Genomic DNA, 16,115 nt, shown 5'->3' on the forward strand with positions numbered 1-16,115 from the left:
CCTTCTTTTTAGGGCTCCTACTTTTCCTTGCTACTGAATGTTAACAACAGGTGTCTCCATGCCAGCAAGGGAGGCTTGTTTAAATGACTGCTCCTGGTGCTGCTCTTCTGATTCCATTCTTCCCCGTTTCCAAGAAATAACTAGCACATTGCAGCCTCTCAGGAGTGTTTTATCATTTCCAGTGTTCTTTTTGAACATTAACTGTCACTTGTTCTGAGTAATGTGGCTTTTTGGAATTGGAAATAATTGAGTCATCTACAAAATAGATCTCAAATGTGGCTTTCTTTTTAGGTGCAGTACAGCAGACAGCCGATTAGCTGCTTATGAAGTGTTAGTAATGCTGGCTGATAGCTCACCTTCCAATCTCCAGCTTATTACAAAAGAGCTGCTTTCTATGCATCACCAGTGCGACCCTGCACTTACCAAGGAGTTTGATGTAAGCAAGAAGCCCTGTTTGATTTGTGTCACCGTGGTTTGAAGTAGTGTGTATGATCTGCTAAACTGCTCTGTTCATGAAATTTAAAACTTCTTCAATTTAAAATGGCAAAAGCATACAAGAGTAAGTGCAAACCCATTTGATCTTCCTCAGAAGCAAATACTTCAGTGAGTCTTTATTATTCGGGTGAGGAAGAAGTATTTGCTACATATCAACAATTTTACTTGAATACATCTTAGGCCACTTTTAACAGTTCTGTGCAAAGTGTTAATTATCTGCATGACAAAGAAGCACTCTTGCAGGCTTTCAGAATTTACATTACTGATTCTCCATTAAATTGCTCTGAACAGCTTACATAAAGGTGATTATAAGAGCTGTAGTATGTTGGTGGAGTTTCATGGGATTTTTTTAACTTAAACACATTTTTATCCCGTTCTCATTCCAGTATCTTCCACCAGTGGATAGTCGCTCCATTTCAGGATTTGTTGGATTGAAGAACGGTGGTGCTACTTGTTACATGAATGCTGTCTTCCAGCAGCTGTATATGCAGCCTGGTCTCCCAGAGGTAATTGGTTCAACATCCAGTAAAATTCCCTTTTTTGGAATTACTGTCACCTGAACCTCAAGTTCATCACAGCACAGTTTGTAAATGTTTAAAAATTATAAAACTGGATGTATGTGTGTGTGTGCAGGAATATATATACACAATAAATATACATATTGTAAGTTATTGTGCTGTGTGTCCTGACAACTTACAGTAATAATATTGCCAAGAACCAATTTTAATAAGTTTTGTTTGTTTCCAGGCCTTCCTTTCCATCGATGATGATACAGACAATCCAGATGACAATGTGTTCTATCAAGTTCAATCTCTTTTTGGCCATTTGATGGAAAGCAAGCTACAATATTATGTACCTGAGAACTTTTGGAAGGTATTGCGTCCTCTTGTTTAGAATATACAGCTTTCCTGTTTAACAAGTAATCATTTATTCAGCCTTTTCTCATTGAAGAATTTCTAAAGAGTAAATTCTACTTCAAAAAGTCAAAACACGTAAAACTAATGTTTCTTTTAAAAATCACTTGGTTTAATGATATGTATATTGAACAGCCACCTCTTTGTAAATATTTATATAGATTTTCAAGATGTGGAATAAGGAACTTTATGTTAGAGAGCAACAGGATGCTTATGAGTTCTTCACCAGTCTTATCGATCAAATGGATGAATACCTCAAGGTAAAAACCTCAGGGATTTCTTTCCTTGTTCATGGACATCTCCTTGGTACTTTTTCTTTGTTCTTTGGCAAAGAAGACAAAGCCATTTGGCTTATTTTATAATTACATAGTATTCTTATTGCTTTCTTGGTCTTTGCAATATATCTAACTTACGTGTAACTTTACATCTCCAACAGAAAATAGGAAGAGACCAAATATTTAAGAATACTTTTCAAGGAATCTTCTCTGATCAGAAGATTTGCAAGGACTGTCCTCACAGGTAACCTCAAATTTAGTGCATTGGTTATCACTTTACATGCTCCCCTAACTATTAAAATATGTAGGTCAAAACAGCATATGAAGGTAGAGATGTATGCCTTTGTGAGCATCAGAGCTGTTGATAGCTGTGGGGCAAATGCAGAATTCTTTCCTAAGCATATGTCTTGTTAATGCAAGTTGGGTAGATTCTACTCTGTCAGTGCCTTGACTCTTTTTTTTCTTCTTGAGTTTAGGTATGAGCGTGAGGAAGCCTTCATGGCTCTCAACCTAGGTGTGACTTCATGTCAGAGTCTGGAAATATCCTTGGATCAGTTTGTTAGAGGAGAAGTTCTGGAAGGCAGCAATGCATACTACTGTGAAAAGTGCAAAGAAAAGGTATTGTTGTGTGCAAACAAAGATTGAGCTGTAGCTTGGTTATTTTCTTAAGAGTTACGTGGTCATAGAAGCTGTGCTTAGATGTTGCTTACTATTTCTATGTTGAAGACGTAATCAAAAGGTTAAATCCATAAATCCATGCAGATAGCATTCTTTGTTCCCTGTAATCATTGTAGCCTGGACATTTAGAGGGGTAACAGGGTGGTAAATGTAAAATGTTCTGTTACATATCATCCCACTGCACAAACTATGAAATGCCTATAGTGATACCCTCTCTGTGCACATTATAGTCATCCTGTGGTCATCCTGCCTCCCGTGGCTGTACGTACAGCAGTTTGGGATGGCTGGAATTGTGCATGTGTAGGAGAATACTACAGAATAATTGAGAGACAGAGCTATAGATAGAGGTGATACTCCTTGTTTGTTTGTTTTTTGGTTTTTTCTCCTTAAGAGAACTACAGTGAAGCGCACATGCATTAAGGTCTTACCTAGCCTGCTGGTGATTCACCTGATGAGATTTGGCTTTGACTGGGAGAGTGGACGTTCTATTAAATATGATGAACAAATAAGGGTAAGAAAACTTTTCTGTATGACAACCCCCACAACCTGCCAGTGCTTTGTGGAGTGGACTCTCAAGTCTTCCTGTTCATTCCTCTTCCTTTTCCCCACACTTTGATATGGAGATTTAGAGTATACAGTACACTTTAAAGTAGCGCAGTCATGCTACAGAAATATTTTTCCATAGAGTTTTCCTTGTCTGCAACATTCTCAGAGTCCTTTCATAAAGCAAGAGCAAAATCCTCCATGAAGATACTGTATTTAACTTCCATGTCATAAGGATTGAAAGTTGGAAGTACCATGTTTTCCTTTGGCATTCCCAATGTGGGAAGTATTAATACAATTCTCATAAAATTACACTAAGCTTGTACACAATATGATCTCTCTGTTAATCCAAAATACCTCTTTGAACAGTTTCCCTGGATGCTGAACATGGAACCTTACACTGTGTCAGGGATGGCTCGCCAGGATTCATCCTCAGAAGTGGGGGACAACGGTAGAAACATGGATCAAGGAGGCGGGGGGTCTCCGAGGAAGAAAGTTGCCCCTACAGAAAACTATGAGCTCGTTGGTGTGATTGTTCACAGTGGCCAGGCACATGCAGGGCACTACTACTCCTTTATAAAGGACAGGAGGTAACAGCCAAAAAGATTTGAATGGGGATTTGAGAGTGGTCTAAAGACTGCTTGTTTTGGGGAGGCATAGAGAGCCATTCAGAGCTTGATTGAAAGCACTCTTCCCTATCTTAACACCAAACATCATGAGTGTTAAGACAATAATAAGGGACATCATAGTCCAAAAGTCTCAGCAGTTCTTAGGTACCTTGTTATTGCAGTTTGAGGGCTTCTAATCAGGTTTGTTTTTTCAAATGTAATTTTGACATTGATTTGAACTTGGCTTTCTATTTACTGTCAAAACAAGATGTGAGTTCTGGGTTGTCAGTATTTGGGTGGTTTGGGTTTTCACTGGAAAAATCAAGTCATTGTTTCATTGTTTCTGTTCTGTTCTGATCACAGGGGATGTGGGAAAGGAAAGTGGTATAAGTTCAACGACACAGTTGTCGAAGAATTTGATTTAACTGATGAAACCTTGGAATATGAATGTTTTGGTGGAGAGTACAGACCTAAAGTCTATGATCAATGTAAGTAGATGTACAGATTTAGCTGTAGCTTTGTATTGCACGCTGCCTCTCAATAGAGGTAGATCCCAGTGTATTGTATGTACTTCTGAGTTACTTGGTCTGATTTTTTTCTGAAGCAGTTTTTTCCCCTTGAGTTTTCTGTGTACTGAAGGAAATAACAGTCAACAGCCTAATGTTAATTGAAACATAGTCACTGTTGTTCAGCACTTCATAGGCTTAGCAGAGGAGATTCAGAAATACAATGGCAATTTGTTAAAATAGTTCAAAAAACAGGCCTTGTTTTAGGCTAGTGAAGATAATGGTGCACAGAACATGGTGTGGCATTCTATGTTAAACTTTTCAGTGCTTTAAGGAGTTAGTTCCAAATGCATTTCCACCAATATTCACTTGTTTCATAATTCTGATAGTTATCATTTTAAAGTACATGTGCTTCTTGCAAAAGTACTTTAGAGTTCAGGTTTTCATTTGCAAACACAGATGGATGTTTGGATCTGACAATTGCCACAGTGTGTATTACTTCCACGCCCAGTTTCACTTCCCTGTAGAGGTGAGGAAGGTACCAAGGCCTTCCCTGAATGCCTTTTCTCCCCCCAGCTAACCCTTACCCTGACGTCCGTCGGCGTTACTGGAATGCCTACATGCTGTTCTACCAGAGGGTGTCTGATCAGAACTCTCCGGTCCTACCAAAGAAAAGTCGAGTGAGTGTTGTGCGTCAAGAAGCTGAAGACCTCTCATTGTAAGTTCCTCTTGAGTCTGTACAGGTTTCTCTTAGTGATAGCTAAACCCTATCTGCAGAACTAAGAAATGACTAATTCCTGTTCGACAAGGGAGTACGCTGACCCTTCTGTTTAAGCTGTTTATTGAATAGTCTTTTCTTGCATCCTCTTCCATACTGCTGTTGTCATTGCAGTAAAAAGTCTGAGCTGACTGACAGCCCCAAAGTATTTAGACTGTCATCTAAATTTACCTTAAGATTATGCTGTCTGTGCTGGTATTTCAAACTTGAACTGTCGATTCATCATAGGATTTCATTATTCACCATGAGCTTGTATCTATTTCAGATCTGCTCCATCTTCACCAGAAATTTCTCCCCAGTCATCACCTCGACCCCACAGGCCCAACAGTGACCGCCTCTCTATCTTGACTAAGCTGGTTCGAAAAGGAGAGAAAAAGGGACTTTTTGTAGAGAAAATGCCTGTGCGGATATACCAGGTAGAGCACTCTGAAACAGCAACAAAACCCTGCTCATAAACTTAAACACATAGTAAGAGGAACATGGTCACATTGAAGGCTTCCTTGAAGCAATTTCCTTCTAGCAAAGCTAGAAAGTAATTCTGGATTCTGACAAAGTTATTAACAAGCTGTTCAGTGGTACGTTATTCTGAGTTTTGCTGTCCCTTCTCATGTGATTGGAGGGCAAATCATATGAGGAGTGGCTGAGGGAGCTGGGATTTTTTAGTCTGGAGAAGAGGAGGCTGAGGGGAGACCATATCACTGCCTACAGTAACCTGAAAGGAAGATGTAGAGAGGTGGACGATGCTCTCTTCAGACAGGTGATAGGACAAGGGGAAATGGCCTCAAGCTGCACCAGGGCAGGTTCAGATTAGATGTTAGGAAAAAAATTTTTACTAAAAATGTTGTCAGGATGTGGAACAGGCTGCCCAGGGAGGGGGTTGAGTCACCATCCCTGGATGTGCTTAAAAAAAGGGTAGATGAGGTACTTAGACATATGGTTTAGCATAGGACAGGAATGGTTGGACTTGATGATCTTAAAGGTCTTTTCCAACCTTGTCATTCTGTGATTCTCACAAAATTGAACTGTGGCTCTTTGCTTTAGAGAAACTGCAGGCAAGTTAGTCAGACATGAGATACAGCTGCAGCCAGCAAGTGATCAGAGAGAGAGAGAGAGGTAAGAGAGAAGATGATTAGTTTGAAGTACATTTGAGGATTAATAGAGCCAATGCAAATTGCAGTCATCCTCAAGCTCAGGAGTTGGCAAAAATGTAGAAAGGGGAGAAGTGAGAGAAACCAAAACCAGCTTCAATTCTGGTAACTTCAGTAATACTGAATGTGATTTCAAAGGGGGAAACACAGATGTTAAAGGGAACTTTGCATGTCAGGACTGAAAGTGGAGGTGTGATGACATTGGCAGAGCAGTGAGAGAATGGTAGAACCTGGAAGGTCTCAGTCTGCAGGCCTGCAGCTCTGGCCCTTACAGGAGGGGGTACATGTCTCACCTGTATCTGGCCTTCTGAACATACACCATCCTGCTCATCTGCAAGAAAGCCTACATCACATAGTCAAAATAAACTGTGCAGGCAATGCAGTGCTGTATCAGGGCATTAATCGTCACTTTAAGGGTCTTGTATCCAGGGCTGTATTACTGCAATACACAGAACTTGGCTCAAACATACTGAGAGTCTTTCAGCAAAATCTGTTTGGGGAAAAAAAAGGGAGCTTGGCATTGTTGTGGCTGTGGCTTGCAGTTACACCATGGCTCCTTGCTCTGTACATGTAAATCTGCTAGGCAAGCCTTTTCAGGTTTGAAGGATGTTCTCTTGGCACTTCTATTAAAAACAAGCAAAAATAGAAATTATCAGCAAGTTCTTCCTTTTTCTTTTCCCTTAACGGCCAAATGATTAAATCCCTCATCTCTTGTCTTGTGTCTTGTGATATCCTTGGAATAAAATCACTGGTTTTATTCAAATCTTCTAAGTCTCCTATATGTATTTTCCCCTCCACTGAAGTGGTGATTCAGAGCATGAACAGAATAGCTCTGACACTGGTTTTTAAGCACCATACATATTTACATAAAAGATGTGATTTTAGAAAAATCTACTTTAACGTTTTAATTTTTTTGCCTTCTCTTACTTTTACAGATGGTAAGAGATGAAAACTTGAAATTTATGAAGAACAGAGATGTGTACAGTAGTGACTACTTCAGTTTTGTTCTGTCATTAGCTTCACTGAATGCTGTAAGTACCCAGATTATAATCTTGGAGCATTTGGAGTATGATGGGTAGAAGCAGCTGGAGAAGCTACATGGGTCACAACCAGCCAAACCAGGAGAGAAGGGTAGATGTGACTTTGCTTTTCCAGCTGAGCAATTCATTGTCTCCCAGCATTAGTTAATGGATTAAAGCTGAAGGAAGGAAGGGTTAGATTAGATATTAGGGGGAAGTTTTTTACAGAGAGAGTGGTGAGGTTCTGGAACAGGCTGCCCAGAGAGGGGGTGGATGCCCTGTCCCTGGGGGTGTTCAAGGCCAGGTTGGATGGGGCCCTGGGCAACCTGGTGCAGATCCAAGCTGGAGGTTGATGTCCCTGCCTGTGGCAGGGGGGTTGGAGCTCTGTGATCCTTGGGGTCCCTTCCAACCCATGCCAGTCTCTGATTCAGTGATTTTTTTCATGCTGGTAACATCTGTCTCAAAGCAGCCTCCAGCCTCCTATTCTAGTAATGGGAGAAACATCACTGTCCCCTAGTAAAATTTATATAATAACACATCCCTTTCTATTTTTTTTTAAGATGGAAACTGAGCTCTGGAGACTCAGAAATTCCTCTCTATATGGAAGATCCAAAAGCTGGTGTTAGGCACCTCAGAGTTGATAGACTTTCATTGGAACTGCAGTTTCCTAATGAAGTGTTTCTAAATGAAGTAATCAACCAGCCTTTATTAAGTCCAGAGATCTAGTGGGCCTCGCAGAAAACTGCTTCTTGTTTTAGTGTATTTGTTAACTAGCAGAGCCAGCACTGGGGGCTGTTGTTAGCACAGAGATGTGCTGTGCTTAAATTTTGTTCTGACTGAAGTACATTCCTGGAATGGAGCATGTTGATGTGTTTAAGAGGCAGCATGTGTGCTGCAGGCATACTTCAGCTCTGAGGTAAATTTGATGTTTCTTTCAGACTAAGGTAAAGCATCCTTATTATCCATGCATGGCAAAAGTGAGCTTACAGCTGGCAGTCCAGTTCCTCTTCCAAACCTATCTCCGAACCAAGAAGAAACTCAGGTAAGGCCTTGTTCTGCCTGCTGTAACAGTATATTCTGAGCTTTTTGTGCTTCTCACACCTACAGTACTTCAAAATACCATGGGGAGTGTTCACAGGAGTAGCACTACATTTCTGCTTTGCACTGAATCCTATTGCAAAGAAATCTGAGAGAGGAAGGAGAGTCACACATAACCTGCTTGCTGCCACTCCCAGCTGTCCATTATTCCAGTGGAGTGGACTGGATGTGGAAAAGTTTTAATAGAGATTTAAAGATTTGTTCCAGAATACATCTCTATGTTTGTGTAAAGCAATCTAATGTGTGTTCAAGTCAGGAAAAGAATTCTTTCTGTTTTGGCAAACAAACAACGTGGCTCAGGTTTTGGAGGTGTTTTTCCTCACTCCCTACTGACTGTTGTCCCTGTTTTGTTACAGGGCTGATACAGAAGAATGGATTGCCACCATAGATGCATTGCTCTCCAAAAGCATTGATGCTTGTCAGTGGTTAGTGGAGTATTTTGTCGGGCCAGAGGGCCGGGAGCTTGTAAAGTAAGTACTGGTGATTGAGTCTTGGGTGTCCCATGTATGGGCAAAACTTGTGAATAACAGGATCTGGCCTATACTGATGTATTCCCAAAGAGGTCTTTAAACAGACATGCTAGATAATCACTTAGGTTTTTATTTCTGTTACTTTCTCTGACTGTGCAGCTTTCTTGAGTAATTCTGAAAATCTAATAAAATAGTGTAGAGTACGTGGAGGAGGAGGATGTGGATTCAGCAGAGTGCCTTGGAGCGTGCCTCAATTTGTATCTAGTCATTTCTGCAAGCAGTGGGAAAAGACAATGTGGGGAAAGTGTTTGGGGGTACTGTAAGTTAAATACTTACCTGACAAGAGGCCACGGATAAATTGGGAAGAATTTTTCTCATCAAGCTCAAGATGGGCTAATAGGTGTTTGGAAAACATCTAGGACATAGTCTTGGACAACTGACACAATTAGAGAGATACATCAATGTCAAGAACACTTTATCTTTAAAGTGGTGTTGAAAGACAGGATCCCATGACAGCTTTTAGTTTTAGTTCTTTTGTTATATTTATTCATTCAAATAAAGGAATATTATGGGCCTTAGTGCTGCCAAGCAGGAGTGAAAGAAAATGAGTTAAAGCTTATCCACAGCAGTACAAAACAAGAAGTATCTGGACTGTTTTCCTTTTTAAAACAATAAGCATCACACTTAATTGTAGTAGCTGTGTGTACACGTTGATTCCAGCTCTCTTTGCAGCTTCACCTCTTCTCTTCCAGGACTTTCCTCCTGGAATGCAGCGTGAGAGAGGTGCGAGTGGCTGTAGCCACCATTCTCGAAAAAACCCTCGACAGTGCCTTGCTTTATCAGGAGAAGGTTGGTGTCACCTCCTCACCAATGGTCTTGCTGGGTGTCTCTCCTCAAGCTTGCAAGCAGTTCTGTGTGATTGTAGATGACAAGGTGAAAGGCTCTTGGGGCTCTTTATTTCTTGAACAGTTTAATGCCTGTCTGCTCCTACCCTAGGAGGTAACATGCTGCTGTAATTCTCAGAGTTGAGTTAAAGTATTAGTTATAATAAAGTTTGACTTATAAACTGATATTGTGTATTCTTGTAAAAATGTGGACACTGTTTTCTTAAGATTTATTCTTTTTGTAATTGAGATATTCCAGAAATCAGCTTGATTTGTAACCGAGTCTCCTTCCTCAAAAGCCTGTAGCAGTAGTTTCTTAGAGAGACCATAGCTATGGTGGTTGCTTAAAGGTTTCACTTTCTATTACAAAATCATGGCAAGTAAGTTTAGAAGTGCAGCTTTGTTACATTTGACTGATCTTAATGTTATAGGAAAACTCAGGAAATTTGTGAAAAGGCATCATTCATGAAACATCTGAGAATCTCTTATTTCCCTTGGGACACCTAAACCAGATGGTTTCTGTTAAGAGAACTCAGAAATCTTACCTGTGACCACTAACAGGAATATGCCACAACAGTGGGGGCTTGGACACATTTAAACTCTTGTTTAGTCTGAAGGGACTAATTATGTTTTTTTAATACTTGGTGCAATAGAATGTTTTATCCAGTTTCTGGGGAATATGTTTTGGCATCCAGTGTCATGGGTGGAAGATGCTACAGTCATGCTAGTTTCTGTTAAGAAAGCTTGTCTTTAGAGCTGTAAGGCAAGATTGCTGTGAGGTCCTACAAGATGTGTTAACTGAGCTGTAATAAATCACACAGCAGCATGTGTACCCTTGGGCTCTGGTGCAAACTAAACACTGAGTTGCTTTTTGCAACATTTTAACTAAATGCTGATGTTTGCTTTCTGAGTGTGACAGCACACTGAGACCTTGAGTGACAGTTCACTTCTGGTCCCATTTGTTTTGCATCAGTAATGACTGCAGAGTTGGAACATCAGTTGACTCTGAGGAGTAATTTGAATTATTTTAAAAATATTGCAAACTTCCATTAACTGCTGACTTCCACCTCTTTGGGCAAGTTCCCTCCATGCCAGTGCTTTGTTACTTCCCTGTTTAATACATGCCATGCTCATTCAGAAAACTTAAAAATGGTGAGGCTGTTGTTAGCTATTTGTATTCATCACAGCAAGCATCCCTGACCATACACAGGATCTTGTTAACCATAACTTGACTCTGACAGACAAAAAACTTTTTGTTTTTTAAGCAGTAAATAACTGATTAAATTAAAATTCATTGTTGTTTTCACAGTTGAAAAGTCTACATCAGTTATTGGAGGTGCTACTTGCTCTACTGGATAAAGATGTACCTGAAAACTGTAAAAACTGTGCTCAGTACTTTTTGCTATTCAACAACTTTGTACAGAAGGTAAGAAACAATTTTTTATGTTACTTTAATTGTGAAGGACAGCTAGTCACCCATATTCTTAGGAGGCTTAAGCAACACAGTGAAATACTTCCAGAACTCTTATTCTTTTCTCTTTTTCTGGTTTTAAAAAGTAAATTGCTTTGAACACTGGGTTAGGATAAATTCACAGAAAAATATACAAGCAAATAATACGTGTTGAAGAGGCCATTTTCAAAGTCTGGACGTTGGGTTTCTGTTTTGGGAGGTGGTTTTGGCTGTTCTTAATAAATGAATTTTTTTTTTTTTTTTTAAATCAGCGTTCAGGATTTTTGTCCCTTAGGAAACAAAATAACTGCCTGGACTGTGCTTTTTACCCCAGTATGGTTTCCTCTATTCTTTTTTGCTGTGGTTTTTTTTTTTGTTTTGTTATCTTTTTTAATATGACACACTGCATATGCTGATTTTGGTCAGGTTTAATAATAAGACATAATCTAGAGGTATAGCTTGTTGGGGTCTGTGACTTTGCTTTTAGCATAGGAAATGCAGAGCTTAGCCTACACATTTTACTTTTGTTCCCTTTACCTGCACAGGAACATAACTTTTTGTTGTTTCCTACACAGCAGGGTATAAGGGCTAGCAGTCTTCTTCTCAGGCACTCTGCTCTGAGGCACATGATCAACTTTCTCCTTGGCCCCAACCGGCAGAGTAATCAGGTAACACTTACCTACTGTGTGGTTTTCTGCTGCAGTTTGTCCATCCCCATATTTGTACAATGCTTAAATTATGGATAAATAAAGTTTCCTGTGGTAGAATAGGCTACTCCTTGGATTAGTCTGTAAACTTCTTGCAAGTCTTAGGCTGCCTGTGTGTAGTTAACATGAAAATGGTTGGCAGAAGTAAAAATCAAGCTTTTGATAATAGTATTTTCATCAACTTCAAAGTATTAGAACGTGGTGGTGGACTGTTAAGGGCATTGCTTTGCTTTGACTTAGAAGTTGAGTAAATCAACCAACCAGAAGTTAATTAAATCTCTCTTTTGGCTCAAGCAGAACCGTAGGTGGAGCTCAGCACAAGCACGTGAGTTTGCCTATCTTCACAACACCGTAGCGCTACTAGTTTTGCACTCTGACGTCTCCTCACAAAGAAACGTTGGTAAGAACTGTTTCTACATTTTGGTGGCTCTCCATTTCACTTACTGTGGGACTAACTTAACATCAGTGAGGAAAAATACAGCCCCTTTGAATTTCAGGCAGTAATGATTAGCATAGGATTGATTACTCTCTTTTGCTGTAAATGTACCAAGGGGCTACATGACAGGGCCAGGGAAATTTTGATAGCAGCATGATTATGCCTTCTACTCCTTCCACATGCTAAAAGTCTTTCCTCCTGTGAGTAGATCAAGCTGTATCATTGTTGGCTGGCACTGATTTGCAGCCTAATGGGCTGCATTTTATTTTTGATTTGTTATGCCTTTTGCCAGCCTGAAGGGGAGAAAAATAAGCCATGAAATACTCTCCTAGATATTCTTTACAAGGGACAGAGATACCTAGTGAGGGGTAACAGGTGCAAGATACTCCTGAGGAGATTCCTGCTGAAGACAAAAGGAAGATGTTTTATTCTCACCAAGAACAGTCCATCATTGGAATAACCTCCCCAGGGAGGGGGTGGAATAACCTCCCCAGGGAGGGGGTGGAATAACCTCCCCAGGGAGGGGGTGGACTCCCCAACATTGGACACTTTTGAGATTTGGCTGGATGGGGTGCTGAGCCACCTTTGTCTAGACTGTGCTTTTGCCAAGAAAGGTTGGACCGGGTGATCCTTGAAGACCCTTCCAACCTGGTATTCTGTGATTCTATGAAATAAATATAGTAAAGGAATAAGTTGAGATCTTGAGTTTGCTAAAGAAATAATTCAAATTTGTCTTTTTAAAAGGATAACTTAATTTCTGTCTAGGATTAAAAGTTTCTGGAGCTGGAGACAGTCAAAAGACATGAAGTAAAATGATGATAAATGCTCTGAATATGATGACTGTGTGACAGGATTGGGAGGGAAACTAAAGCTCACAGTATTGATAGTAAATATGAACATTTTGCTTAGACCTTCCTGCAGTTTGTTTCCCTATGTTGTCCCTAATGTAAATGACATTTTAGTGTGCAGGAGATCATTACTTGGAGTGATGTCATTCGGGCCATAAACTAGTTGAGCTGAATGTCATTAGACACAACATGGTGCCAGATGAGTAGCAGTGTCTTCAAGGTGTGTAGAGCAATCTGATTTATTAGTGGATTGTTTTTGTATTTGCTGTTATAGCTCCTGGTCTCTTTAAGCAGCGTCCACCTCTAAGCATCACTGCTTCAGGTCCACTTTTGACACTGCATGAAGAAGTGGAAGCCTTGCTATTCCTGTCTGAGGGAAAACCTTATTTGATGGAGGTATCTGTTCTAAATTCTGTCCTGCTTTAACCTAAAAACTGATCTTATGTTATTTCTTAGCTTTTCCTGTAAGGATATTTCAGAGTATTAAAAAGCAGTCAGCAGGGGGATGCGTGGTTATTCTGTGCATAAAGAAGGCACCATTGCTTTCTTTTTGACACCTTATTTTCAGTATATCTCTAAACTTAGGGGTCTGGTTAGAGTTTGCAAAGTTAGCAAAGACAGGTAAACACACTTTAAAGTGCCCTTGCAGTCAGTTATCATATGTCAGCTGGAGGTGCTGTAACTTTAATTTTTAATTTCTCTAAATGGATCATGCTTGACCAGACCCTTGTAGGTGGGCAGCAGGAGCTGAATGGAGTGTTGTGAGGGCAGGGGGTTCAGTTCACTGGGCCATGCTGGAAGAAAAAAGGAAAAGACTAACATTAACAAACTTGAGCTGTCTCTTAGAAATAATTGTGTGGCTGTGTCTGAAATTGGTTGCCCCTTTCCATTAGGTGATGTACGCGTTACGAGAGCTAACGGGATCTCTGTCGGTTCTCATCGAGATGGTGGTGTACTGCTGCTTTTGTAATGAGCACTTTTCCTTCACTGTGCTACACTTCATCAAGGTATGGAGATAATCTGGATGAGCTCTTTGCATAAGTGTGTCTTCTAGGCTTTGGCCATACCGTGTCTTATGGGTTATAATGGCACTGGGGTGTGTGGAGCTATCTGTGCAGCTCATTGGATTTGGGGGCAGGGGGTTGGGGGGGTTCTTAAGCTTTTATTGCTAAAAAAACAGGTTTTCAATAGTCTGTAAAGCTGTCATCTTGTTCCTTGCATCATCAACATATTTTACTATCACAAGTAACTTTTTATTTTTTCCATGCAGACTCAGCTGGAAACTGCTCCTCCCCATGAACTGAAAAACATATTCCAGTTACTCCATGAGATACTGGTAGGTGAAGAGCAGAGACTTGTGCAGGATACACTTTAGTATCAGTGTGTAATGGAAAGACTCAGGCCTGTGTTGCTAATTTCAACATCCTTATTTCTTTAACCCTTTGGTTTGTAGTTTTTATTACTTTTTAAATCGCTGTCTCTAACCCAGTGCTATGTAAAACTTCACAAGTCTTGCTTGTTTTTTTAGTAAAGCCATTTCATAGAACAGATACAGGGATTTCACACAGCTTACTTATATTGTTGTTCTTTACTAACAGGTTATTGAAGACCCGTTACAAGTAGAGCGCATCAAATTTGCCTTTGAAACTGAAAATGGATTAATAGGCAAGTAAGCCAGTGGGTGAACACTCCTGTCTCCTACTGCCCCTTTTTATATCTTATCCTATTTTATAACCCTTCTAAACTGTTTTACCTCCCAGGGAAAACAATTTGACACTGTTTGACTTGACCTTCACCACTCCACAAAGTGCTCTAAGAAAACCCAAAATAAGCATTGGAATATTACAACAACGGCAAACCAGAAAGGAATTGAACTGGGAAAAATTAATTCTCTCCAACAACAGCAGTTGGTGAACCCAGAGAAGAGTCATACTTACTTACAAAGTGATGTTAAGGAACCTTTTCCAAGAGGTTGGCAGGAACTCTTCCAAATAAGCAGATCAGGGTGTATGCATAATGCAGGGGAAAAAGCAGGTACCTTGCATTAACAGAGAGTAGCCCTAAGAATTCTTAACCTTAAAGATTATTTTGTCTCTCTATATTTTGTCAGCATCCTATTTAACATTAAAATAAATTGGTTCAGCATGGAAGGGTGCTAATACTACTGAGACATGGCTCCCATTTCCTGCTTATACAAAGTGTAGTCTCTCCATTTGATACTGGAAATTTCCTGAAGTGCACTTGTTAAAGGATTCTGAAGCAGCAGCAAAGTCCCAGGAGTGAAGAGAGCTTACTTTGTATGAACTGGGAGCAGGTTTTTGGTGTGCAGAGAAATGCAGGGTAGCCACGTGGTGCTCAGAGCCTTTCTGAGTAGTTAGTGCAGCTTGGCCATCTCTCTCATGGCTGTTTGGGTGAGGAGCTGCTTTGGATTGTGCCTTTCACCTGAAGTTGTTTTGGATTCTGTTTTAGTGAGGAGTATTTAGCTTTGTTCTTTACTCCTCTTGTACTTCTCCGTATGACTGGTAGAAGAGAAGATAATATGAAGCAGTGTAAGAGAATATCTAAGTGGTTATTTTATTTCTGGGTAAATTAGTCCCACTTGGACCAATTTTGTTCTGTAACTTGGCAATACATGACCTTTGTTCCTTCTACAAAGGAGAGATACAATTATTCAATTGCATTTTTATGTTGAAGGCATTTTGTATGATGTTATTAGTTCGTTCATATTTTACAAGAACTCCTGTGAGTTTTGGGAGTGAAAGTTGTGGTTTTGCCTTGAAGCTTCCTGTGGGGGCTGGACCCAATGATCTCTCAAGGTCCCTTTGAACCCCTACAATTCTGTGATTCCTTGCCACAGCACTGAACAGCATCTGATCTCGCTGACCTATCAGTCACACTGGCTAATTTTACTCTGAGAAAGGAAATCAGCAAAAGATCATTTCCTGTGTCTCTCCAGAGGGTGTCTGTGTGTAGTTTGTAACACACTGATGTTGTAATTTCAATCATCTGCTGTGCTGTCACAGTATAAAAACTGGTAGTTTGCAGTTCCCTAGAAATTGTTTGTCCACTTCAGAGGTTTCACTATGGTTTTATTTGCTGGCTCCAATGGACAGAGCAACTTTTGAGTAACAAATCAGCTGCTGGCAGCTCCATGGAAATCTTTGTGCTGCTTCTCAGAAAATCTTGTTAAGATGTGGGAATTCACAGTGTAAAACTTCCCATTAGGAATGGCCTGGGGCTCTCCCCAAGTCTCCCTTA

At 40.2% G+C, this 16,115-nt stretch overlaps 1 protein-coding gene across 2 annotated transcripts in view; it reads left to right on the forward strand.

The window, feature by feature from the left end:
- USP24 (ubiquitin specific peptidase 24) overlaps positions 1-16,115 on the forward strand; it is a gene marked incomplete at its 5' end in the record, with an annotated part of 63,510 nt that overhangs the window by 43,213 nt on the left and 4,182 nt on the right. For both annotated transcript variants that reach the window (XM_084265888.1, XM_084265889.1), the window contains 22 exons: positions 292-436; positions 882-1,001; positions 1,243-1,368; positions 1,571-1,669; positions 1,846-1,928; positions 2,161-2,302; positions 2,754-2,873; positions 3,275-3,495; positions 3,877-4,001; positions 4,596-4,737; positions 5,063-5,213; positions 6,881-6,976; positions 7,903-8,006; positions 8,419-8,532; positions 9,285-9,381; positions 10,726-10,842; positions 11,442-11,534; positions 11,871-11,973; positions 13,132-13,253; positions 13,751-13,864; positions 14,128-14,193; positions 14,456-14,522. In XM_084265888.1, the coding sequence (XP_084122014.1) occupies positions 292-436; positions 882-1,001; positions 1,243-1,368; positions 1,571-1,669; positions 1,846-1,928; positions 2,161-2,302; positions 2,754-2,873; positions 3,275-3,495; positions 3,877-4,001; positions 4,596-4,737; positions 5,063-5,213; positions 6,881-6,976; positions 7,903-8,006; positions 8,419-8,532; positions 9,285-9,381; positions 10,726-10,842; positions 11,442-11,534; positions 11,871-11,973; positions 13,132-13,253; positions 13,751-13,864; positions 14,128-14,193; positions 14,456-14,522 (2,567 nt within the window). The remainder of the gene's footprint in view (positions 1-291; positions 437-881; positions 1,002-1,242; positions 1,369-1,570; positions 1,670-1,845; positions 1,929-2,160; positions 2,303-2,753; positions 2,874-3,274; positions 3,496-3,876; positions 4,002-4,595; positions 4,738-5,062; positions 5,214-6,880; positions 6,977-7,902; positions 8,007-8,418; positions 8,533-9,284; positions 9,382-10,725; positions 10,843-11,441; positions 11,535-11,870; positions 11,974-13,131; positions 13,254-13,750; positions 13,865-14,127; positions 14,194-14,455; positions 14,523-16,115) is intronic.

Source organism: Gallinula chloropus, assembly GCF_964237585.1.
Source record: "Gallinula chloropus genome assembly, chromosome: 6".
NCBI classification, from domain to species: domain Eukaryota; kingdom Metazoa; phylum Chordata; class Aves; order Gruiformes; family Rallidae; genus Gallinula; species Gallinula chloropus.